Below are 27,235 nucleotides of genomic sequence, written 5' to 3'. Positions count from 1 at the left end.
GACACTGCTGGAAGGACTCTGCCTTCCTCCACAAGTGCTCTCCAAAGGCTTGGATTGATTTTGCCTCCTGTTCTGAAGTCTCAGGGCCAACAAAGACTTCACCAAAGAAAAGAAAATCCCTGTGCATTAAAAAAATTGACGCAACGGCTGCAGAAATCGACGCAGTGCCTGCCTCACGGATGGAAAATCGCTGCATCGCCTACCGGATCGTTGCAGCGCCTGCTCCTTCCTACCAGCATGTTCTGGATTTTCAACACATTGTTCCTAGGCGTCAAAATACCCCCTCATCGCAGTGAGGAACCAAGGCTGCACTCCCAGAAATCAACGCATTGCCTTGCATCATGGAAAGAAACAACACATTGTCTTTGCCGCGCCGGACAATCTGACGCATCACCTTACTTTTCAACACATCACCTCCTCTGCGGCTCCTTTGCGTTGTTATTTTTGACACATCCCAGGTACTGTGCGTTAAAAGGACACACCCACTTATTCGTAAGGATTGAGACTCATTTAAACTTTTAAGCAGGGATATCATGACTTGTGCAAATTGGATTTTTGTTGCTTTTATCTTATTTTATTCTGATAACTATTATCTATTTTCCTAAACTGGTGTGGAGTACTTTTTGGGGTGTTTGCACTGTGTTACTGTATGAGTTATTGCAGAAATACTTTACACATTGCCTTCTATGTTAAGCCTGCCTGCTCTGTGCCAAGCTACTAGAGGGTGAGCACATGATAATTTATGTTGTGTAGTGACGTGCCCTGACTAGGATTGCGGTCCCTACTTGGACAACTAGAGACCCAATTTCCAACAATGCATGTCTGTCCCTCCTAGTCCTGGCTGGAAAGCAATGTTAAATAAACAAACAGGTCATGGAACTAGCAATGGCACCTCTTATTACTCCAGAAGGAATTCCTAATTAGGACTGTAATCTTTTCTAAAAAAAAAAAAAAGGTAAGTCACTAATTTCTGCAATTTCTCCTCCTATAACTTCGTTTCTCACCTACCACACTTACCAATATTCTTTTCATGGTTTACATATTCTATTATCCCAAAGGTTCCATCGCTGTTGTCTTCCACTAACTAAATAGCTGCAAACATTCCCATCCCATCACCACTCTCAAAGTCTATATTTAAAGATGGTCATTTCCTCCCCACCAAATGTACAAGCTACTTACCTTACACTCTTTCAAGTGGATATTCTATCTCACCTTTAGAATATTCCCCAGGCACCAGACTAGATCACAAAACTTCTCATAACAATTAACTTATGTGTCGCTAGGTGGCACCGTGTAGCTCTATGCTGGCTTCGTACTTTCCCAAGAAGTGACGATGGAGAGTTGCATTTAAGCACTACCCCGCGCATTGCCATAAGGTTCAACCATTAATCTTTTCATGCCCTCATACATGGAGCATAAAACAATTTTCAGTATTAGTGTGTATGTCTCTAAGTTGGGACCTTTTTAGGTGGTAAAAAGAGGTCACTCTATAGAACGGGGAGATGGGAGGGCATGTCTCTAAGTTAGGACCTTCTTAGATGGTAAAAAGAGGCAATGCCACAGAACAGGGAGGTGGGAGGGCAGTGAGAAATCTGGGGTTAGCTAGAATATGTACCAGAAAGAGCTTTACCCAAGTTAAGTTACTTGTTCTTCTGATGGACATTTCTAACTGCACTTTCCTCACCTTTTGAACAGATACCAAAGCAGTACCTTACAAAGATGGAGGGTCTCTGGAGTGGTCTCACACCAAAAAGTCTTGTCGGGCCAAACAGGCTAAATGTCCCTCCAATTGCCCTGTTTGGCAAGGCATTAGTGCTTCGTGAACATGTGCACTGGTGCCCATGTTGCAGCCGAGCAGATGTAGGGAGGCACCCTGTGGGCCAATGCTGTAGTAGCAGCCTTAGCCTTGGTGGAATTGGCCATCATACCTTTCAGAGGCTGCTTTTTGGCCAGTGCAGACCTTAATGCAGAGGGTTATCCACCTCAACAAAGTCCTCTTCTGCACAGCCTTCCCTTTCTACGCCCTGTAGAATCCCATAAGAAAGCTAATTGGCCATCTGATGGTCCTTGCTGTGATCGATGTAAAAGCTCAAAGCTCTTTTGAACTCTGACCAAGAAAGCCTCTTATCCTCTTTAAAGGACTGTCACTTTGGGGTTCCTTTACATGGATAATACATAGCAGCCACAGCTGCAACTCCTGGCACAAAGATCAAGGAAATAATATTAGTAATAAGTTTCCCCCAGAACCACACGCTTCATCACAGAAATATCAGCTTTAAATATATTTTGGAAACTCAACCATTCTTCTCCAAAGAAGCTTAGAAGGTCTGAAAATACTCCCATTTCTAGCTCAGATGCATCTTTTTAATTTTGGTGTACGTATATTAATTTAGCCAAGCAAAAGCTTCAAATTTCATAACCTGGACTACACACAGGAGTGCTACTTACAGGTGGCTGGAGAGCTACCAGTAGTTCACGAGTTACTCGATGGAGTAGCCTGCCCTAGTTGCAGAGGTTTTATAGCTGGGGAGAACACTTTGCCTCATTTTTCTGCACTTGCGCTTTTTGGTGGAACTGAGTATCAGTTTTTAGAAGTTGTAATGCTTGAGCAGGGCAAGGTTCACATATGTGCTCAGCAGGGTTTCATGAGCCCGGATGCATTTTTCTGCTCTCTTGCACCTATTGCCACTTCTATTTTGCGACACCATCTGCATCTTCTGACAGACGCTATCCCAAGTCGTATTAGTGCTAGGTTTTGGATGATGGTGGAAGGGAGGCACTGGGCAGTTTGCTTGCTTGTGCTTTCCACGCCTGCATCTGAGACATCCATGCTAGCCAGGGATAGCCTTGCCTCATTGAGAGGCAAAAGACCAGTTTCCAGCTCACTTGTCTACTGGCCATCCCATAAAGTAAGGACCCTTTATATCTCTGAGATTTGCATATGGTCTTTAAAGTCCCTTCTCTGCTATGTCCTCTGTTGACTTGTGAGTGGTAATAACATGAGGCCTGAGTTGTTTTTGTATGGTACAGTTGTCATACTTTACCTCCGTCCTTCACAATGTTTGGTTAAGCGGATGGATTCTTCCTGTTAGCTCAGCCAGAGGAGCTAGAGAGGCAAAGGTCCCTTTGTCGTCAGGGACAGCACTAATCCTGTAAGAAATTCATGCCTACTCCCAGTGCTCTGGGCAGGAGAAAACCCAATTAAAGTCACTGCAGGTGACTTCCATCAGGGCAAACTAACTTTAACCCCAGTCTGTAAAAGGCAAAGTTTAACAGCATTTCTAGAAATTATTTTTGGGACATTTGTACTAAAAATCTAGTGTTGCCAATGAAGTTCTGAAGTTAGCAATATTCCTCAAGAATTTAATTTCTAAGTGGTCTAGCCTGAAGTAAACAGAAGCACTTGCAGTTTTGTCCATTTAAACTTGCACTTAAACCTGCAAAGGCATAAGGAGTAAAAAACACCTGCTGTCCCCATTACTACTATAACATGCAAGCTAGAAGAACAATCATGTTTCGCTTTCGACCATTATGCAAGTAGGTCTTGTGGGTGTAAAGGCACATGGTACAGTTGGTTTATTCAATGTCACGGGAAGGACTACACATGTCATAGCTAGTCTGCTTGAGATGTTTACACTGACACTTTGTCTGTAGTGTCATGGGCCGCCTGTCAGCCTTTTATCATGCTTGAATTGCACACGCGGGGTGTGCATTTGGACACTACTTGTTCTACATTGGGGGGCACACTTATCAGTATTTCACGCAGTCCAGTAGGTCACCTTGCTGCTCTGCGTGAAAGGGAAAAGGTAGTAATGTGTCGTACTTTACCATAATATGGTGCATTCCAGTGCTTTACCTGCACTATCACCTTTCTGGCAGCCTAGCACCAACGCAGGCACCTTTGCGTCCTGATGCAAGAGTGCCTGCATTGCAGACAGGATTATTTTTGTGCAGGAAGGCTACCTTCCTGCACAAAAACAATAATCAGAGGCATTTTCATCTTCCTATGTACGCTGCAGAATGCAGCAAACATAGAAAGTGGAAAAACCTAGGAGAAATAAAGATATTCCTCCTAGTTAACGCCTCACCTGGGGAGTCGTAGCATTTTGACACATTCCCTGGTTTACCAATAATGGTAAATCTGGGATTGTGCCAAAATCCATGGGTGGACATGTGGGAACACCCATGCTCCACCCACGGAACGCCTCCCGGGGCAGAGTAGCGCATAGCAGCGATTTGCGCTGCGTTGCGCTACTCTAGATCTAACTTACTAGTTGCGTCGCCTTTGTGCCTCTTTGTGTGGTGCAGGTATGATGTGACTACTTGATAAATATGTCCCTGGGAACTTAATGTTTATCTTTTTTGGAAGTGCACACGTGGTTGGCATATGGTCACACTGTGATCCACATTGGATATTTCACTTTTAGGCCACTTGCTCAGTTCTCAAATTATTTATTGTGAACTTACATGAAAGCCTAATATGCCTATCGCTCAACATGTTTTATTGGTAAGGCACCTGCAGGTAGAGGTTGTTAGAAGCCTCCCAGTGCCAGATGTCAAAATATACCACCACGGAGCTCTCTAAAATGTAAAACCACCTGGTGCAGAGGGTAAGCAAAAAGCAGATTTTGACACAGCTATTGTTTTTTTTTAAGCCAGGTCCAAATGTAGAATTTATTATGTGAAATGGGTTCTCCTGGGATTGGTTAAATGTCTCTTTATAAAGCTGTGTTTATTGCAGAATACTAATTGTAAGACTTACCAGTTGGTAGAAATCTATTACTGCTCAGCAGTGGCAAACGGGGAGTCACATCAAGTCCAAACTCTCAAATGCCATAAGGATGTAGTCTTGATATATCTCAGGAAGGAAGTAAAACTTTATATCCTACCTAGGTGTCATCAACCAGCCTCTCAATCAACTTGTTTGTAAAAAATACATTTTTGTTAAACATTTCCTTTTCTAGTCCCATGGTTTATAGTATACAGAGACACAGTTTATTGATTTAAAGTATTTGAGCTATCCCCATTTAAATATTTACTACATTCTCTCTTTGGTGCCATGACGTCAGTCCTAAAATACAATTGGGAGCATAATAAACCTCTTTAGGTTAATAATCAATACATGCTACCACCATATTGATTCTTTTAGAACACTGTAATCACACTGATCAAGGAATATATGAAGCAAAACTTTATACAAATTTACTTACCTTCTCTCTCTGAATAAGCTCAAAGGCGGCCAGGAGTTCTCCAGCATGTTTGTTTCCCTTCGTCACAGTGAACCATGAGAGTCGGGGGGCTCCCTCCAGGCTGGGCTTACAAATGCAACGACCCATGTATTCATCTGCACCCTAAAATATATCAATAGCCATAAATAACTGAATACAACATGAGACATAGCTATAATCAGGGAAACAGGTGTACAAGACATTCAACTTGTAAATTCTGTCCCACTGTAACTTGAACATTGGGCACTAAATAAACCTATATTTGTGACTTCGGGGGATATCACATTCTCGATAATTTTGCTTGAATCCCTAAAAAAAACTCCACCTAAAGTGCTTGCAAACATATCCTCTAAAGTGCAGGAATGTCAGCCTGTGTGTAACAGGGAAACTAACACCTTGCAACGGTCAAGGTTAATCAAACACATTACCCTTTTTCTAGTAGTCGGGAAAGGCTTTTTGTAAAGGATTGGCCCCATTGTAAGAGAACCCCAATGAAAACTTCCTCAGGAATGTTGAACCCATGAAACCATCTCTTCACCCCCCCATATCAGGTAGGTCTAGGATATACTTAAGGATATCCCTGGCGGACCTCTGGTGCATGATAATCTTAGGACTACAAAGGGGATTCGCCTGTATATGTCCGCAGTAATTACGCTTTTGCAAACCTTCTAATCTTCTCCCAACTACATGATTATATCTCTAAATTCCCCACAGTCAAACATTTCACTCTTATTAGTACAGTCTTGTCTTCCCCATCCCTTGTAATCCTGCATGCCTGTTGGACAGTAGGCATTTAAGTATAGTCAGGGCTGGGGCAGAGAGGGTAGAACAGCATTGGGAGCCTGGGCAGAATGCATAAGGGAGAATGCCAAATTAGATGTGGGGGTCAGAAGAGCTAGGGTAAGGGAACCCTCCTACACCGCACGGAAGATGGCACTGCAGTGGGAGGAGTTTGACACAGCTCTGGGGGCTGAGTGGGACATGTTTATAAACACGTTTGTGTCCTTCCAGGGTCTGGTTCTTTTGAGAAACAAAAAGTTCCATAATGTACATGTGGTCGTCTTTACAGCTATATAGCTGGTCTATGTTTTCACAAAGGTAAAGGACACCATCCAAATGGTGGCAGAGTTGGTGGGACTGTATATGGTTTTTAATTCCAATATAGGGATACGATGAATACATTCAAGCTCTCTGGGACATTTACCTTCTTTATAGTGAAATAAACATAACATCTGTAACCCACAAATATGAGATGCTTATGAGAGTCTACACCAATGTGTGACCTCAATGTCACTTTAGAAATGCACATTTCTTAGTAGAGGTGGTCGAGTCAACAGACTTACACAGAGAGCTGACCCAGAGCCGAGCCAAGGGTCTGGGTCGGATCTTAGAGCCCGTCCCGACCGAGCCCTTAAAATGTTTGCTATGTAAATCACACAACAAACATCATGTAAAATATGATAAAGTCTCTTCAAAATTCAAGAAAGTGTATTTCCTTACCATGTGAAGCTTTGTCATTATTAAATCACATTACAGCACTGCACCGAGAAGTGCTTATTTAAAGTGATAGTTTTTAAACATGAACCATTAGTGCACTAAGAGGCGAGACTACTGTCGTGTAAACACCTTGCGGGACCCAGATTATTAGAGAGGGACATTGTAGTCTATTAAATCAAGCACAGTGGGTTTCTGTGCAACTAGTATTCTGACCTCAGATACTTGAAAGTGTTTTCATATGTGATAATGAAGGAAAACAAGTTTTGGTGAAATAAAATATTTGCCCAAGACCACACAATTTAAGCGGGGAAGCCCCATTTAGCAAGCTTTCTGGTTTCACTTTGTGCAAATCAGGCAGGGAATGGGTATCTATTTGTCTTTCCTTAGGTTAAGGCTTTGTTTTAACTTCTTTGTGCAGTTTGTACATAGAGTTAGCTCAACCCGCATGTGCTGGAGTGCTTCACATGAGCGTTAGTTACATTACACATTAATAGGCAGGAGAGATTAAGTAATTTGCCCAGAAACACATGATGTTGAGCCAACACCAAGACTCGAACCTGGTCAGCACTTCCGTCCATAACGCCTGGTCAGAGGGAGCCAGGCAGACAGAAGCCAAACGAAAGCTCGGCTCGTTATGGGCTCGAGGTTCCAGCAGGATCTCAGTCTGAGCCAGGCTTAGGCTCAAATGTGACTCGAGCTTTCAGGGGGTCACACACCTTTATTTCTTATTGCAAACAATGAGCGGTTCCTACTTGCAAAAACAATTTAGTTTTGTTAGATCGGCCACGCCCTATGAAATTCTAGGGACGGTGCAAAGCTGTGGGTAAAAACCCACTTCTGCAAATGACAAAACTGAAACACAGATCTGCCAACTTCACCAGAATCCTCACAGTGTAAGGAGGGGGTGTGGCCTTGTGCCGAAAAGCACCTAGGAGGCACTTTTGTCCCCACGCGGCCCCAAACCCCCACTTCAAAATAAAAAATCAAAAGCTTGCTGAGGCTGCTGCCGATGTCCTGGGGTGTTTTCACACCCATTCATGGACATCAGCAGTTAAAAGCCTCCGAAATGAGCTGAAAACCACTGTTTACAGTGATTTTCAGCTTGTTTTCTCTGCCACCGTGTGATATTGGCCCCTGTTAGAAATGGGGTCTTTGGTTGACAGTCAGGTTACCCCCTGTTCAAGCAAGGACCCTCACTCTAGTCAGGATAAAAGAGAATCACCCTCAGCTAACCCCTGCTTACCCCCTTGGTAGCTTGGCAGAGCAGTAGGCTTAACTTCAGAGTGCTAGGTATAAGGTATTTGTACCAACACACACAGTAACTTAATGTAAACACTACCAAATGACACAACACCAGTTTAGGAAAATAGTACATATTTATCTAAACAAAACAATACCAAAACGACAAAACTCCAACATACACAAGTCAAGTTATTAATTTTTAAAGATTAAACTCAAAAATAGCGCTTAGAAACAAAAATGCTTTGATGAGGTGTTAACACGGCGTCGTGACGGAGTCGTTCCCAACAAGCCGACACCAGCGGCGCCGGACACGGAGTCACGTAGACCCCCAAGTACAGTACCTTTGGTGAAGAGTGAAAACAAGCCAATGCGCGAAGTCGGGGATCGCGGCGTCTGTGTGAAACTTTGAATCCGCGCACTTCGAGCGGCGTCGGTCACGACGTGGTGCGGCGACTTCCACGAGGTCGTGGACTTCAGCGAGGCTGCAGCGGCGTCGGGCCTGCGAAGAGCGTTGCGTTCCAGCGAAGGTCACGGCGTCGGGTGCAGGCGGTGTCACCGGATTCAGCAACGGTATCGGTCTGAAGTCGATTTCCTTAGATTTCCACCAGCTTTCCTTTCAAGGGCCCAGGGACTGCATAGGGCACCACTTGTCAGAGCAGGAGTCTCTCCAGAGACTCCAGGTGCTGGCAGAGAGAAGTCTTTGCTGTCCCTGAGACTTCAAACAACAGGAGGCAAGCTCTAAATCAAGCCCTTGGAGATTTCTTCACAAGATGGAAGGCACACAAGGTCCAGTCTTTGCCCTCTTACTCTGGCAGAAGCAGCACTGCAGAAAAGCTCCACAAAGCACAGTCACAGGCAGGGCAGCACTTCTTCCTCAGCTATTCAGCTCTTCTCCAGGCAGAGGTTCCTCTTGGTTCCAGAAGTGTTTCTAAAGTCTGTGGTTTTGGGTGCCCTTCTTATACCCAATTTCTCCTTTGAAGTAGGCCTACTTCAAAGTAAAGTCTCTTCTGAATGTGAAATCCTGCCTTGCCCAGGCCAGGCCCAAGACACTCACCAGGGGGTTGGAGACTGCATTGTGTGAGGGCAGGCACAGCCCTTTCAGGTATGAGTGACCACTCCTCCCCTCCCTCCTAGCACAGATGGCTTATCGGGATATGCAGGCTGCACCCCGGCTCACTTTGTGTCACTGTCTAGTGTGAGGTGCAACCAGCCCAACTGTCAAACTGACCCAGACAGGGAATCCACAAACAGGCAGAGTCACAGGAATGGTATAAGCAAGAAAATGCTCACTTTCTAAAAGTGGCATTTTCAAACGCACAATCTTAAAATCAACTTTACTAAAAGATGTATTTTTAAATTGTGAGCTCAGAGACCCCAAACTCCACATGTCCATCCGCTCCCAAAGGGAATCTACACTTTAATCAGATTTAAAGGTAGCCCCCATGTTGACCTATGAGAGGGACAGGCCTTGCAACAGTGAAAAACGAATTTAGCAATATTTCACTGTCAGGACATATAAAAACACATTACTATATGTCCTACCTTAACCATACACTGCACCCTCCCCTTGGGGCTACCTAGGGCCTACCTTAGGGGTGCCTTACTTGTAAGAAAAGGGAAGGTTTAGGCCTGGCAAGCGGGTACACTTGCCAAGTCGAATTTACAGTGCACATTTACACACACAGACACTGCAGTGGCAGGTCTGAGACATGATTACAGGGTTACTTGTGTGGGTGGCACAACCAGTGCTGCAGGCCCACTAGTAACATTTGATTTAAAGGCCCTGGGCACCTCTAGTGCACTTTACTAGGGACTTGACAGTAAAACAAATATGCCAATCATGGAGAACCAATTACATACACATTTTAATCAGGAGCACTTGTACTTTAGCACTGGTTAGCAGTGGTAAAGTGCCCAGAGTAATAAAAACAGCAAAATCAGAGTCCAGCACACATCAATAACCTGGGGAACAGAGGCAAAAAGTTAAGGGAGACCACGCCAAGGATGAAAAGTCTAACAGCCCCTCACTGGGAGACCGTGTCAGGGGAGCCAATATCATGTGTCATACGGTGGCACTGTGTGCGTTAGCAGGTCTGGAGACAAGTCATGATAGGGAGTGAGGGAAGTCTGATGCTTGATCACAGACTACCATACCAAGTAAACAAGAGGCAAAGAGATGCTTTAATGCAAGCACTGATGCTGCAGTACCATATATCAAATGCAAAAAGAACAAGTGATGGACGGAATGCTGAACAATGTCAAACATTCACCCCCAGTACTGAGATCTGGGCCTAAATCCATCGTTTTTTTGCTGCCCATGCCATTCCCATGGGAACAGTCCAGCTCGAACTGCCAGGCCAGGTCTTCCCTGGACTGGAAACAAGCATCCTGGGACCGGTTTCGGGGTTTCACCCCCCATCAGCCAGGCTAGCTTGCATCCAGTGGCATGGGAAGCATATATCAAAGACATTTGAATTATATAGGGCCTGATTTATATATATTGGCGGACGAGTTACTCCGTCACAGCGGTAATGGATATCACGTCCACCGAAATCTAAATCCCATAAGACTTAAAGGGAAAGGATATCTGTCACAGTTCTGACGGAGTAACTCGTCCACTAGTATCTAAATCAAGCCCATAGTCAAGTGAACCTCCATTAGCGTCAAATAAGCAGGTGTTGAATGGCAATGAAACTAAAGCAGTGGCCTCTGCCATTAATGCACATCTTTTCTTCTAGGTAAATAGCTTTGTTCAACGATCATCTGTGTCAGGAGCTAGGGGTCTGCAATATACTTGTTCATCTCACATGACTTCTAAGGCACAGAATTTTTAATACATTTTCTTCATCTTCAGATGTTCCTAAAACATGCCAAACCCAGTGTACTGGGGTAGGGCTTGAACTGCAGACTGCATTTCAAAAAGTAGAATAGAAGAACCAATGTTTCCTTCGAGGACCACCATTTAGTATAGTGCACCATGCCCATCTTTAGAGAAGTAACATAATCTCCTTTATTGGTAATAGATATGGGTAGTTCTGTACTTTAATTGGAAATCAAAAAAAATTAAAGTTATATATATATATATATATATATATATATATATATACACACACACACACACACACACACACACACACACAGTGTTTACAAATACGTACATATGTATCTTGATCATATATTTCCACCACTATGCTGGGAGGATTTTCAGCGATATTCTTAGGATCTCCAAAGATTTCAATTTCATAAAATATCAGTGTTTGATCCCATGTTGGATTCAGAGTTCCCCTGATTACAACTGTTTTCTGACTCTGGTGGAGAAACGAGACGATTGCATAGGGGTCTGTTGAAGAGAAAAACAAAAATATGTTACTTGTACGTGCAACTGAATTATGGTAAAGAATGTGATGTAAAAAACCCATAAACTCAATTTACAACAGTGTGAGAGGTGAGATCACCCATGCAAAATTAATGACAAACATTCAGAGAAACATAAAGGGTCTGCTTTAGGGTCTGGCGGAGGGAGTTATCCCATCCACTGTGTTACAATCTCCATAGGTTATAAAGGATTCAAAATAGGGCTGATGGTATATCCGTCACGTTTGTGATGGAGTATCCCCATCCACCACACTCTACATCAGGCCCAAAGTTATGTGCAATAGTGACAGTTCACATGTTGTAAAGAACACTCAACCTATCCCCATTTATTGCTGAGTTCAATGCAAGTTCATCAGATTGAGGAAACAGGTGTACATATGCCAACTGGGGAACATGTACAAAGAGTTTGTGCTGCACCCTCATTCCGCAATACACTAAAGGTGTTTATTTGTGATGTGGTTTGCGACATGTGTTTCTGAACCACTGCAACCAGAAGGCGATTGGAGCATCTCACCCACATTAAAGGGTGGCCGTACCTACAACAAATGTTTAGAAGTATTCCTGCATTTGCCTGAGTAAGGATGGTAGGTTATCATTCACAAAATGCAAGTGGCCCATGGCACTATATAGTAGGACTGAAGTTGTTGGCACACATCAAATACTAAAAGAGCAACCAACAAATATGTAACTAATTTACAAAAAAGATAGACCATCAAACAATAAACAAATAAATAAATTACATGCAAAAGTGCTTCATGCACATCTATTACCACCCATCATTAAATATATAAATGAAATATATCTAACTGGGTCCCATAGATATTCGTTAATAGTGATCAATACAATAAAAAAACATAGTATATGTTCCTCATACACAAATGATCCTCATACATATTACCACTGATAAATACATAATTAAAACATTTTAAGTAAAAGTGCCCCACACATATTCATCTCCAATGATCAATTAATAAAATAGATTATGTGTACATATATCTTTTTCACATTAACTGCATATATTCTAAGTATGCCAATTGACTTACTTTCAACTATTATATTTAATTTAGTTATAAGTCCCTAATCAAGTGGTACTACAGGGCCTGTAAATAAATGCTTCTAATTGGCCTGCAGCACTTATTGTGCCACCCACTTAAGTAGCCCTTTAAACATGGCTCAGGCCTTCCATTGCATCCTGTATGTGCAGTTGTAAGCTGCCAATTCGGCTTGGCATGATAAACCTTCTGCCAAACCTAAAACTCCCTTTTAAATACAAATAAGTCTTCCCTAGGGTAGACCCCAAACATCCCATATGGCAAGATGCAGTATATTTAAAAAGTTGGATATGTACTTTTAAGTTTTAGATTTCCTGGTAGTGAAAAATTCACATACTCATTTTTTTACTTTTGTGAGGCCTATTTCTCCCATAGGATAACATCGGGATACCTTATTACATTTACTAAGTGATAACTTTTGTTTAGGAGCAAGTGGGAATGTCATGTTTGATGTCTGAGGAATTGTAATTTAAAACACTCTAATTGCAATTTTGAAAATGCCACATTCAGAAATATGACATTTCGTGCCCTAATTATTAGGTACCTGCAGCCAGCTTTCTTGGTCACATGACTAGGTGTAGTTGGCCTTTGTGTATTCTGCATGGAGTAATGTTAATAGTTTCACTTTCACCTTTCCTGCCTCTGCTTCTTAAAAGGGCAGCATGATGATTTTCATTGACAGGAAATGGAAGAGAAAGCCGAAGAAGACTTTCTGCTAAAATCATGCTTCTGTAGTCATGGTAACTGAGAGACCAACGGGCCCTACACCACGCCACGCTGGAGTAAAAAGGCAACAACAAGGCTGTGCTTCAAAAGGATGGGATAGCGCTACTCAACAAATAAAACTGTTGTAACAGTTTAGAGAAATAAATCAGTGAATAAATTAAAAAAGAAAACATATTTAATAAGCAGGAGAATTTAATATCAAATATATTGGACACAATATAATTATAATGAGAATAATCTCAGTGGATAGTTACCACTTAAGAATGTAAAATACTGACCATATTCACCCCCTGGGAGCTATGCCAACTCCAATGGCTTCACAGCGCTGGAGGTCTAAAAAGGGTTCTTTGCCTCTAGATCTGATGAAAGAACAGACAGAGCGGGACTTGGTTCTGGGTTGAGTCCCACTGTCGCAGAGCGGTAGCCAGATAGTGCCTTCTGGATTCCCCTGCTGAACTCTGCTATAGCGCTATATGGCTGACAGCCAGGATAATAGGCTGTATAGGCAGCATTCTTTGAAGAAGTTGGTGCTTAGTCTGCTGTACACTATAAAGACAATACTGTAAAATTCTGGCATTATCCATGATATTTGAACCCCCCTCAACCCTGACCACCACTGAATCCTATAACTTAATGCATAGGGTTTATTTTATGGTGCAAAGTAAGTCGGTTAAAACTAGATTATTATAGGTTTCAGTTTACAAAGTGTATAATAAGGGTCACTGGAATTATGCGATGGTGCGGCCGCGGCAATTTTCACATAATTACAGATTTGCTCCATTTGCCACATAATTCATTATCTGCCGCATAAATAATCTGCAGATTTTAACAAAAAAATTGTTCCTAGCTCAAATGGTTCAAAAGTTAGTAACAATGCAGTGACGTGTTACAGCGCAGTGAAAGGCTTTGCAAAGCTGGACTGGTCACCTTTTTGTTGCTCATTGCTATATCTGGGCATTAAAATTATACTAATGAGGTGCAACCAATGCCCAGACAGTGTTGCCAAGTCAAAAAATGTTGAAATAATGAAGTCATACTTACAAAATGTGACGCATTATGCCGCATAATTTGACTTTTGCTGCCGCACAATTTACTAAGCCCTACAGCATAATTTGGCCCTCTCATGCTGCATAATTCCAGTGGCCCTGCGTGTGATCTAATAATTAATACAGTCCATCAAAATAATTCAGTACATGCTGAAATGGCTTAGCTATATGTGTCTGATCAGAGATGTAGAGCATGAATATAAGTGTGGCGCCTTGCCTGTCTAGCTTCTAGTGCTTTGAGACCACCTCTTGCGCAAAATGCAGCAATTCCATTACAGATGTCTGGCCAGGTGGGACTCAAGTCTCTTCTTGTCCCTGCAAAGTGTGTGTACCTTTCAAAAACCCACATTACAAGTGCCTGTTGTGCTGGGAGATATTTCATATGTTGTCAGGTGTATGTTTTGTTTTGCTCCGTACAAAAAAGGTTTGGTTTACATGGATATCACACACAGTGGTGCTGGCACCAAAAATGGTGGTAAACTGGCATGCCTTTGTTTGATAGACGGCCCAGCACCATGTGTACATGAAGAAAAGAAGATGTTGGCCAAAGTTGACCCAACATCATGGCAAAAATGGCTACGTCAGATTCAGGAGTTTGTAACAGCAAATTACCTAAGCATCACTGAAAAGAAAATATATTCCTTCAACAGACAGACTTAGACCCTCAAAGAAAAACCCTAGGATGTGGCCTCTTCAACTCTGGTGAGAAGGTTGAGGAAACCAAATAGAAGATAGGAGTCTTTTCATGGTCCAGAATAAACCTACGTATAAGCTCTAGAGGGCGGCAAACTAAGGTTTCAGATCTGACTCTGGGGTTACATCAAGCTGGCCTGAAGCTGAAGGGCTCCAAATGTACTTTTATACCTTGGTCTAGTTGGTGAGGAGCACTGGAGCAAACCCAACCAACCTACGTTATGACATTCGGCCTTGTCAATATTGTTCAATCCCAGCAAGCATGTCTGAGGAGGTAATGATCTGTGTGCAACCTGCAGGTGACATTTTATGATCTGAAGACTACAGCTCACTGAGTTAATATCACTTGCAAAGATAAGTGTGTATTACACACTGCAGGTCACAGGTTTAGGAATAAGTGGGTAACAAAAGGCCCTCGCCATTCGGGAGCGTAGTCACATAATTGCAAAAAGGGTGATGTAAATCTCATTTTTATGCCTGATCGGGAGAGAGGCGGCCTCCATGGAAGAGGGTTGCCAAACATTTACTGACTAGATACTTAACACTGACTAATAAACACAGGAGTCAAGTGAGCTGGTACTCTTGGCCCAAAATCAAACTTTTCAAACAAACAGAAATTGGCACAAGGCATGTCCCCATCCACTCCTGCTGAGATGCTTTGGGAGGGTGGCCAAATGAGGGCAATGAGGAAAAGTGTCCCATGGAAGGCATGACATCTAACCAAACAAACCTAAGCATGGTGGCAAGACAACACATTTTTTTAAACACTCGCCACTGAGACATGCGTTTGTGTAAGTTGAAAGCTTAAATTTCAACAATGCCATCTCAGAAGAACTGCAAAAAGCACTATTGTTTTGTATTTCTATTTACAGAATGTTTTCCATATCTCCCTTGAGGGCTGTAGTTTAACTATGTAAAAAACAAAAGTATGTTATTATATTCTTATACACTCCAAATTTCACATGTAGAATTAGCGAAGTACCACACTTGCTAAATTTCTGTATTGGTGCCATACTTTGATGGTAATGGCAATTGTCAATTGCCACTGAATCCTCAGTGCAATGTTGTATTGGCAGCTAGCTGCAGCATGAAGATATGAGGCTCTTAGGTATTGTGGTTAAGCCCTCAGCACCTAGCAGATGTAACAGCAATGTGCAAATTCTACTGCTAAAAAGCTGAATGTTCTGGGGCACTGAAGAAAAGCTTCCCTCTGCTACACTGACAAAAACAAGCTTCTATCTGACAGCCAGACAAAGAACATGATTTCTCTCTCCTACATTGACAAAGAGCAAGCTTCTCTATTTTACACTGACAAAGAACAAGCTTCCCCCTCCTACACTGACAAAGTACACACTTCCTTCTGCTACACTGACAAAGAACAAGCTTCACCCTGCTACTGACAAAGTACACACTTCCCTCTGCTACACTGACAAAGAACAAGCTTCTCTCTCCTACAATGACAAATAACAAGCTTCTCTCCCCTACACTGACAAAGAACAAGCTTTGCTCTGCCCCACGGACAAAGAACAAGCTTCAATCTGCTACTCTCTCTGCCGCACTGACAAAGAACAAGCTTCTATCTGACAGTCAGACAAAGAACATGATTTATCTCTCCTACATTGACAAAGAGCAAGCTTCTCTATTCTACACTGACAAAGAACAAGCTTCCCCCTCCTACATTGACAAAGTACACACTTCCCTTTGCTACACTGACAAAGGCCAAGCTTCTATCTGCTACTCTGACAAAGAACAAGCTTCAATCTGCTACACTGACAAAGAACAAGCTTCTCTTTGACAGCCTGACAAAGAACAAGCATCTCTCTCCTACACTGACAAAGAACAAGCGTCTCTCTGCTGCACTGACAAAGAACAAGCTTCTCTCTCCTACAATGACAAATAACAAGCTTCTCTCCCCTACACTGACAAAGAACAAGCTTCGCTCTGCCCCACTGACAAAGAACAAGCTTCAATCTGCTACACTGACAAAGAACAAGCTTCTCTCTGCCGCACTGACAAAGAACAAGCTTCTATCTGACAGCCTGACAAAGAACACGATTTGTCCCCTACATTGACAAATAGAAAGCTTCTCTCTCCTACAATGACAAGAGCAAGCTTCCCCTGCTACACTGACAAAGTACACACTTCCCTCTGCTACACTGACAAAGAACAAGCTTCACCCTGTTACTGACAAAGTAAACACTTCCCTCTACTACACTGACAAAGACCAAGCTTCTATCTGCTACACTGACAAAGAACAAGCTTCTCTCTGACGGCCTGACAAAGAACAAGCATCTCTCTCCTACACTGACAAAGAACAAGCGTCTCTCTGCCACACTGACAAAGAACAAGCTTCTCTCTCCTTCACTGACAAAGAGCAAGCTTCTCTCTCCTTCACTGACAAAGAACAAGCATCTCTCTCCTACACTGACAAAGAACAAGCGTCTCTCCGCTGCCCTGACAAAGAACAAGTGTCTCTCTGCCGCACTGACAAAGAACAAGCTTATCTCCTACACTGATGATGAAGCAGAAAATGAAGGTTTTGATTTATTAACGCTTAAACGTAGTGCTGAAATAATCATGTGTGACATTAATCGAACTAATAAAGATTGTACGGGGACAAAATATGCCCTCAGAGTAGTTTGCCATCATTTATACGCGTGCTTTATATAACGTGGTGAATTAGAATTGCACTAATCTGACATAATCATAAACGTGTGCTACGATTTGCTTGTTTGAAATGTTTTAGCTTAGCATTACTTTAGCGGAGGCTTTGGCCTAGTTGCCTGGTCTCACGGTTTAGATGCTCGGATTTTTCCACTGTGCTATTAAACGTGTATTTTTGCTTGAAGCTGTACTTTTCCACAGAAACTGTTCACATGCTTATCTTAAAGTTAGTGCCAGCCTGGCATATTTTCTCTTTAATTCAAGGTCGACTTGCAGGTGCGGACAATGGAGGCTCTGAGAGTAAGCTAATTGGGAGACAATGTTGCGATTTGCGTACCCATCTCCAAGGATAATGTATGCTTAAGTAAAAGCTTGAGAACTGTCGTTTTTGATTGGTCAATTTGAAGCTAACCTATGAACCCTCCAATGGAGACCCTACTGGACTTGAACTGTTGTCTATAAAACCCAGGTGCACGAGGAGAAAGTAGCCATTACCAGCTCGATACCCGCCATTTTGCAGACTTCGTAGCTATTATGGCCCACTTTGCTGCGACGCCATTTTGAGAGACTTTGATTCTTTCTCTAACCGAGAGAAAGGGACTTTAAGTGATTCTTGCCCTAGAGACTGTAACTTTGATTTGATCCCTTTGCATGAAGTAATAGTTTTACCTTGCCGCCGTGAGGCATTTGCCCCGTCCACCCCTGCCCCTTTGTCCCGTCCCATGCTGATCGAGAAACGGTACCCATGATGACCGAAGAATGGTACCTGTGAGACGAAGACTTCCTTGTATGCTGATCGTAATTGGTAAATATGAAAGGAAATTGTAAAATTGCATTGTGTTCCTTTTAGGTAACCAACTGCTGATTTTGATAAGGGCCCTAGCTAGGAGTTTTTTTCTAAATTAATGTTACTAAATTGTTTTGCATGAAGTCCCACATGCCGATGCTAATTTGAGGTTAGATGAGGTTTCCATATGTCACACGATGCAATTTGAGATCTTGTTATGCTGACTAAATGTACGCAATTAGTTCATTACAGATTATCGTATTAGTGATTTGCATTGCCATTATCGAATGCCTTGTGATTCAAATGCTTCATAGATTACACTTGTTTCGACGCTATGGACAGCTATTAATGTTCATATATGTTTATCATTTGGTGTTGAGACACATTTATATTGTGCTAGCTTTGTTAATATAGGGAAATAAATTCACTAACTTTGCAATAAACTGGTGTGGTTCTTCCTGACTGAAAGGTCAGGGTTCGCCGAAATGTATTCTGGACTAATTGTTAGGTGTTATGTTGTTCAAGGTGTTGCTTATGTTCGTTATTGATTATTGATTTGATGCGACTGATCGATATGAGAGTACAGAGAGTTCCCACTTAGTCAAAAGATTCATCGGCCTAAAGAGCGTCCAAACGCAGGTAAATTATTACTGCGGACCGCTCTATCACTGACAAAGAACAAGCTTCTCTCCCCTACACTGACAAGGGAAAAGCTTTGCTCTGCTGCACTGACAAAGAACAAGCTTCTCTCTGCTGCACTGACCAAAAACAAGCATCTCTCTCCTACACTGACAAAGAACAAGCTTCTCTCTCCTACATTGACAAAGAACAAGCTTCTCTCTGATTCTCTGAAAAAAGAACAACCTTCTCGCTCCTACACTGAAATAGAACAAGCTTCTCTCTGCCATGCTGAAAAATAACTCCCTTTCTCTACCACACTGACAGAGAACAAGCCTCTTTCTGAAGCACTGACACAGAACAAGTTTTTTTCTGCTGCACACTCAAAGAACAAGGTTTGCTCGCCGGCACTGACAAAGAACAAGCTTCTCTCTGAAGCAGTGAAAAAGAACAAGCTTCTCTCTGCCGCACTGACAAATAACAAGCTACTCTCTCCTACACTGTCAAAGAACAAGCTTCTCTTTGCCGCAATGACACAGAACAAGTTTCTCTCTGCCGCACTGGCAAAAAACAAGTTTCACTCTGCCGCATTGGCAAACAACAAGCTTTTCTCTGAAGCACTGCAAAAGAACAAGCTTCTCCCTCCCCGTGGTCAAATAACAAGCTTCTCTCTCCTACACTGATAAAGAACAAGCTTTTCTCTCATACACAGCCATGCTGAAAAATTACTATCTTTCTCTGCCACACTGATGAAGAACAAGCCTTTCTCTGCTGCACTGAAAAAGAACAAGCTTCTCTCTGCCTCACTGACACAGAACAAGCTTCTCTCTGCGGCATGGCAAATCACACATTTATGTATGCTTCACTGATAAAGAACAAGAATCTTTCTAACAAGGGACGTTTTACTCTGCCGCACTGACAAAGAACAAGCTTCTCTCTGCTGCACTGACAAAGAATAAGCTTCGCTCTGCCGCACTGACAAAGAACAAGCTTCTTCCTGACAAAGAAGAATCTTCAATCCGTTTCTATCTGCTTATCTGCTAAACAACAAACTTCTTCTCTCTCCTACACTGAAATAAAACAAGCTTCTCTCGATTACACTGAAATAGAACAAGCTTCTCACTGTCATGCTGAAAAATTACTATCTGTCTTTGCCACACTGACAAAGAACAAGCCTCTCTCTGCCGCATTGAAAAAGAACAAACTTCTCACTGCCGCACTGACACAGAACAAGCATCTCTCTGCTGCACTGGAAAATAACTCATTTCTGTCTGCTTTACTGATAAAGAACAAGCATCTTTCTGACAAGGAACATGTTTTACTCTGCCGCACTGACAATCCTATACTGGAAAAGAACAAGCCGTGCTCTGCCACACTGACAAAGATAAAGCTTCTTTTCGACAAAGGACAAGCTTCTCTCCACTGCACTGACAAAGAACACATTTCTGTCTGCTTCACTGATAAAGAACACACATCTTTCTGACAAACAACAAGCTTTTCTCTGCCACACTGACAAAGAACAAGATGCGCTGTGCTACACTGACAAAGAACGAGCTTCTCTCTGTCGCACTCACAATGAGCAAGCTTCCCTCTGCTACACTGACAAAGAACAAGCTTTGCTCTGCCGCAGTGACAAAGAACAAGCTTCGCTCTGCCACACTAAGAAAGAACAAGCTTCGCTCTGCCACACTAAGAAAGAACAAGCTTCGCTCTGCCACACTGACAAATGACAAACTTCTCTTTGCTGCACTGAGAAAGAACAAGCTTCTCTCTCCTACACTGACAAAGGACAAGCTTCTCTCTGATTCTCTGAAAAAAGAACAACCTTCTCGCTCCTACACTGAAATAGAACAAGCTTCTCTCTGCCATGCTGAAAAATAACTCCCTTTCTCTACCACACTGACAGAGAACAAGCCTCTTTCTGAAGCACTGACACAGAACAAGTTTTTTTCTGCTGCACACTCAAAGAACAAGCTTTGCTCGCCGGCACTGACAAAGAACAAGCTTCTCTCTGAAGCAGTGAAAAAGAACAAGCTTCTCTCTGCCGCACTGACAAATAACAAGCTACTCTCTCCTACACTGTCAAAGAACAAGCTTCTCTCTGCCGCAATGACACAGAACAAGTTTCTCTCTGCCGCACTGGCAAAAAACAAGTTTCACTCTGCCGCATTGGCAAACAACAAGCTTTTCTCTGAAGCACTGCAAAAGAACAAGCTTCTCCCTCCCCGTGGTCAAATAACAAGCTTCTCTCTCCTACACTGATAAAGAACAAGCTTTTCTCTCATACACAGCCATGCTGAAAAATTACTATCTTTCTCTGCCACACTGATGAAGAACAAGCCTTTCTCTGCTGCACTGAAAAAGAACAAGCTTCTCTCTGCCTCACTGGCAAATCACACATTTATGTATGCTTCACTGATAAAGAACAAAAATCTTTCTAACAAGGGACGTTTTACTCTGCCGCACTGACAAAGAACAAGCTTCTCTCTGCTGCACTGACAAAGAATAAGCTTCGCTCTGCCGCACTGACAAAGAACAAGCTTCTTCCTGACAAAGAAGAATCTTCAATCCGTTTCTATCTGCTTATCTGCTAAACAACAAACTTCTCTCTCCTACACTGAAATAAAACAAGCTTCTCTCTCTTACACTGAAATAGAACAAGCTTCTCACTGTCATGCTGAAAAATTACTATCTGTCTTTGCCACACTGACAAAGAACAAGCCTCTCTCTGCTGCATTGAAAAAGAACAAACTTCTCACTGCCGCACTGACACAGAACAAGCATCTCTCTGCTGCACTGGAAAATAACTCATTTCTGTCTGCTTTACTGATAAAGAACAAGCATCTTTCTGACAAGGAACATGTTTTACTCTGCCGCACTGACAATCCTATACTGGAAAAGAACAAGCCGTGCTCTGCCACACTGACAAAGATAAAGCTTCTTTTCGACAAAGGACAAGCTTCTCTCCACTGCACTGACAAAGAACACATTTCTGTCTGCTTCACTGATAAAGAACACACATCTTTCTGACAAACAACAAGCTTTTCTCTGCCACACTGACAAAGAACAAGATGCGCTGTGCTACACTGACAAAGAACAAGCTTTGCTCTGCCGCAGTGACAAAGAACAAGCTTCGCTCTGCCACACTAAGAAAGAACAAGCTTCGCTCTGCCACACTAAGAAAGAACAAGCTTCGCTCTGCCACACTGACAAATGACAAACTTCTCTTTGCTGCACTGAGAAAGAACAAGCTTCTCTCTCCTACACTGACAAAGGACAAGCTTCGCTGTGCTGCACTGACAAAGAACAAACTTCACTCTCCAGCACTGACAAATAACAAGCTTCTCTCTGCTGCACAAAGAACGCGCTTCTTCCCTTCAGCCTGACAAAGAACAAGCTTTGCTCTGCTGCAGTGACAAACAACCAGCTTTTCTCTACAGCACTGACAAAGAACAAGCTTCTCTCTCCTACACTGACAAAGAACAAGCTTCTTTCTGTCAGCCTGACAAAGAACAAGCTTTGCTCTGCCTCACTGACAAAGAACGAGCTTCTCTCTAATATACTTGAAAAGACAAACTTCTCTCTGCCTCACTAAAAAAGGGCAATCTTCTCTTAGCTACACAAACAAAGAACAAGCTTCTCTCTGCCACATTAAAAAAAGGACAATCTTCTCTCACTGACAAATAAAAGCTACACTAACATGACACGTTGTGAGCGGTGGAGAAAAACCATAAGGAATAGCAACAGGAACGTGTTTAAGAAATGCCTGGCTCTGCAGATTGCATAGTAACAGAGAGAACAAAGCATGTTTGTGCACACTCCTGGGGGTGCCAGATACAATGGCACCTCCTCACTGCCTGCAGATGCAGTCATTGCTTACACGGTGTTGAGAGCTTGGGGATCCCGCAGAAAGACATTGAAACACACTGAGCGTGCTGAAATGTGTTCTCATGCAAGAAAAGCAGTCATGTACACACACCTACCCACAATCACTATAATCAGGCCTTACAGCATCTCTGTATGCAGTGCCAAGGACCCTGGCACCACACTTATGACCCTATAATAGAAATGAGTACCCTGGAACAGTGTACTAATTTCTATTATAGGTTCACGCACAGGGAGAAAGTACACTGGACCATTAATCTCCCAGTCCCTCTTGTGTTGATACCACCATGTGATAGTGCCAAGGATTTATCTTAAACTGGGTTCTGGACAACGCCAACATATCATCTCTGATGAGCTGACGACAATGATTATTGTTCAAGGGGAATACATGACAGTTCACTGCTGTGAATGGCCTTCAGGGCCAGTGTGCCTTAAGCAATGACTGGAACCTGTATTTACAGGGTGTCTGACTGGCCTCTCTAAGGGCAGGGTCACATGACAGAGGGTCTGTGTGGTTGGAGTATCCAGGGCTAACAGATGCTACTCTTTGTTTGCCCTTTGGTAATCTTGGCACTGCCAAGAGGGGCAGGTGGTGGCAGAAACAGAAAGTAAAGAAGTACAGGGTTCACTTTCAGAGTTCCCTTCCTGCCCTTACTATGATCTCCATAGCAGCAACCAGCTGACAAACCAGTTGGACAAGGGTCACACTGTAGTGCCATGAGGGTTCAAAGGGCACATGATGTCACTTCTGCATCCTCTAGTATTTTAGTGAGCTGGTGTAATTAACAGGGTCTTCTGCTTGTGCCCTCCTGTTTGCCCCAGGCAGGAGTCTTTCACTAGGTCCTCTCAGCATTGCCACTACATTAAACTAAAATGCTGGATCATGGCTGCAGGTAGTGTTCAAGGCACCTCACCACACCCACTGGTGCCAGTGCTAATGGCTGTGACAGGTGGGGCAGGTGCAATTTTTCTGCCATCCTGGGGAAAGTGGCATCCTACCAACGCTTGTGAACAGAGCCACATTTACTGCTTGCAGGTGGATCCCTAGGAAGCTGCTTAATTTAAGATTACCTGCCCTAGAACCGTCCCTTCTATCATAGTCTCTACACCAAAGGCACTGTTTACAAATTATTTGTATGTGTTTACGTCCAGGACAGGGTGCAAAATTCTCAGTTTGAGGTTTGAATTTGCAAATCTTGGTTGACCACATTTGTAGATTTTTCTGACATCAAATCCCACATATTACAGGAAAATATCTTCTTTTTTGTAGATTTTCTGCAGTAGACGGAGTAATCCATACGCCAAACTCTAAATCAGGTCCTTACTTTTTAATACTAAAAGAACATACCGTTGGAGTTGTGCAAACTGGTTCTGTTGTCATCCAGCGCCTCTTGCAAGGATCAGAGAAGATTTCGTCCCAGAGCCTCCAGTTATTAAGGTATGGGCTGCCACCTGGGAACCAGTCAGCACTGCCCTCTGGGAGGCACATGGAGACCTTTCTGCCAGAGCGCTAGCGCACTAGAAGTGGTGCCACAGGAGGCAGGGCTAACAGGAATCAGAGTCCCAGGGCACAGTGTCGCAGGAGGCGGAGTCAAAGGAAGCAGTGTCACTGGAAGCATGTCACAAGAGGTGAGAGTCAAAGGAAGCAGTGCCATAGGAAACAGTGTCACAGGAAGAAGTGTCACAGAAAGCAGTGTGCCAGAAGAAGTGTCACCAAAAGTAGTGTCTCAAGAAGTGGCAGTGAATGTAAGCAGTGTCACAGGAAGCAGCGTCACAGGAAGCAGCGTCACAGGAGGTGAGAGTCAAAGGAAGCAGTGTGTCAGACAAAGAATTGTCACCGGAAGCCGTGTCACAGAAGGTGGCAGTGAAAGTAAGCAGTGCCACAGGAAGCAGTGTCACTGGAAGCATGTCACAAGGGGTGAGAGTCAAAGGAAGCAGTGTGTCAGACAAAGAATTGTCACCGGAAGCCGTGTCACAGGAGGTGGCAGTGAAAGTAAGCAGTGCCACAGGAAGCAGTGTCACTGGAAGCATGTCACAAGGGGTGAGAGTCAAAGGAAGCAGTGTGTCAGACAAAGAATTGTCACCGGAAGCAGTGTCGCAAGAGGTGGCAGTCAAAGTAAACAGTGCCAAAGGAAGCGGTGTCACAGGAACAAGGGTCACAGAAAGCAGTGTGTCTGAGGAAGTGTCACCGAAAGTAGTGTAACAAGAGGTGGCAGTGAAAGTAAGCAGTGACACAGAAAGCAGTGTCACAGGAAGAAGTGTCACCAGAAGCAGTGTCACAGGAGGTGGTGGGAGTCGAAGGCAGCAGTGTCACAGAAAGTGGGAGTCAAAGAATCAGTGTCCCAGGGCACAGTGTCGCAGATGATGGGAGTCAAAGGAAGCAGTGTCACTGGAAGCATGTCACAAGAGGTGAGAGTCAAAGGAAGCAGTGTGTCAGACAAAGAATTGTCACCGGAAGCAGTGTCACAAGAGGTGGCAGTCAAAGTAAACAGTGCCATAGGAAGCAGTGTCACAGGAAGAAGGGTCACAGAAAGTAGTGTGTCATTAGGAGTGTCACTGAAAGTAGTGTCACAAGAGGTGTCAGTGAAAGTAAGCAGTGCCACAGGAATCAGTGTCACAGGAAGAAGTGTCACAGACAGCAGTGTCACAGGAGGTGGTGGGAGTCGAAGGCAGCAGTGTCACAGGATACAGTGTCAATGGAGGCAAACGTAACAGGAAGCAGTGTCTCAGGAAGAAGTGTCACCGGAAACAGTGTTACAAGAGGTGAGAGTCAAAGGAAGCAGTGTCACAGAAAATGTGAGTCAAAGGAACAGTGTCAGAGGATATAGAGTCACTGGAAACAGGGTCCCTGCAAGCAGTGTCACAGGAAGAAGTGTCACAGGAGGTGGTGGGAGTTGAAGGAAGCAGTGTCACAGGATGAAGTGTCACTGGAAGCAGTGTCACAACAGGTATCAATCAAAGTAAGCAGTGCCACAGGAAGCATTGTCACAGGAAGCAGTGTGTCAGAAGAAGTGTCAAACGAAAGTAGTGTCACAAGGGGTGGCAGTGAAAGTAAGCAGTGCCACAGTAAGCAGTGTTCCAGGAAGAAGTGTCACCAGAAGCAGTGTCACAGGAGGTGGTGGGAGTCGAAGGCAGCAGTGTCACAGGATACAGTGTCAATACAAGAAAGTGTAACAAGAAGCAGTGTCACCGGAAACAGTGTCAAAGGAAGCAGTGTCACAGAAAGTAGGAGTCAAAGGAGACAGTGTCAGAGGATATAGTGTCACTAAAAACAGGTCACTGGAAGCAGTGTCACAAGAGGTGGAATCAAAGTGAGCAGTGCCACAGGAAGCAGTGTCACAGGAAGAAGTTACACAGGAGGTGGTGGGAGTTGAAGGAAACAGTGTCACGAGAAGTTTCAGTCAAAGTAAGCAGTGCCGCAGGAAGCATTGTCACAGGAAGCAGTGTGTCAGAAGAAGTGTCATCGAAAGTAGTGTCACAGAGGGGGCAGCGAAAGTAAGCAGTGCCACAGGAAGTAGCATCACAGGAGGTGGTGGGAGTCGAAGGAAGCAGTGTCACAGGATACAGTGTCAATGGAAGCAAGCATTACAGGAAGCAGTGTCACAAGAGGTGACAGTCAAAGTAAGCAGTGCCACAGGAAGCATTGTAACAGGAAGCAGTGTGTCAGAAGAAGAAGTGTCACTGAAAGTAGTTTCACAAGAGGTGGCAGTGAAAGTAAGCAGTGCCACAGGAAGCAGTGTCACAAGAAGAAGTGTCACCAGAAGCAGTGTCACAGGAGGTGGTGGGAGTCAAAGTCAGCAGTGTCATAGGATACAGTGTCAATGGAAGCAAGTGTAACAGGAAGCAGTGCCACCGGAAACAGTGTCACAGGCAGCAGTGTCACAAGAGGTGAGAGTCAAAGGAAGCAATGTCACAGAAAGTTGGAGTCAAAGGAAGCAGTGTCAGAAGATATAGTGTCACTGAAAACAGGGTCACTGGAAGCAGTGTCACAAGAGGTGAGAGTCAAAGGAAGCAATGTCACAGAAAGTTGGAGTCAAAGGAAGCAGTGTCAGAAGATATAGTGTCACTGAAAACAGGGTCACTGGAAGCAGTGTCACAAGAGATGGAGTCAAAGTAAGCAGTGCCACAGGAAGCAGTGTCACAGGAACAAGTGTCACAAGTTTTGGTGGGAGTTGAAGGAAGCAGTGTCACAGGATACAGTGTCAATGGAAGCAAGCATAACAGGAAGCAATGTCACAGGATAAAGTGTCACAGGAAGAAGTGTCACTGGAAGCAGTCTTACAGGAAGAAGTGTAACCAGAACAGTGTCAGAGGATATAGTTGCACTGAAAAGAGTGTCACTGGAAGCAGTGTCACATGAGGTGAAGTCAAAGTAAGCAGTGCCATAGGAAGCAGTGTGTCAGAAGAAGTAGTGTCACTGGA

The 27,235-nt window shown here is 43.5% G+C and overlaps 1 protein-coding gene across 10 annotated transcripts in view; it reads right to left on the bottom strand.

Moving 5' to 3' along the window:
- Positions 1-27,235, bottom strand: part of DYSF (dysferlin) — a 794,684-nt gene that overhangs the window by 164,479 nt on the left and 602,970 nt on the right. For all 10 annotated transcript variants that reach the window (XM_069205583.1, XM_069205587.1, XM_069205579.1 and 7 more), the window contains 2 exons: positions 11,126-11,307; positions 5,211-5,351 (listed from right to left, as the gene is read on the bottom strand). In XM_069205583.1, the coding sequence (XP_069061684.1) occupies positions 5,211-5,351; positions 11,126-11,307 (323 nt within the window). The remainder of the gene's footprint in view (positions 1-5,210; positions 5,352-11,125; positions 11,308-27,235) is intronic.

Source organism: Pleurodeles waltl, chromosome 1_2 (genome assembly GCF_031143425.1).
Source record: "Pleurodeles waltl isolate 20211129_DDA chromosome 1_2, aPleWal1.hap1.20221129, whole genome shotgun sequence".
Taxonomy (NCBI): domain Eukaryota; kingdom Metazoa; phylum Chordata; class Amphibia; order Caudata; family Salamandridae; genus Pleurodeles; species Pleurodeles waltl.
Note: the sequence above shows the minus strand (reverse complement) of the source record. Positions and strands in the feature narration are given on the sequence as shown.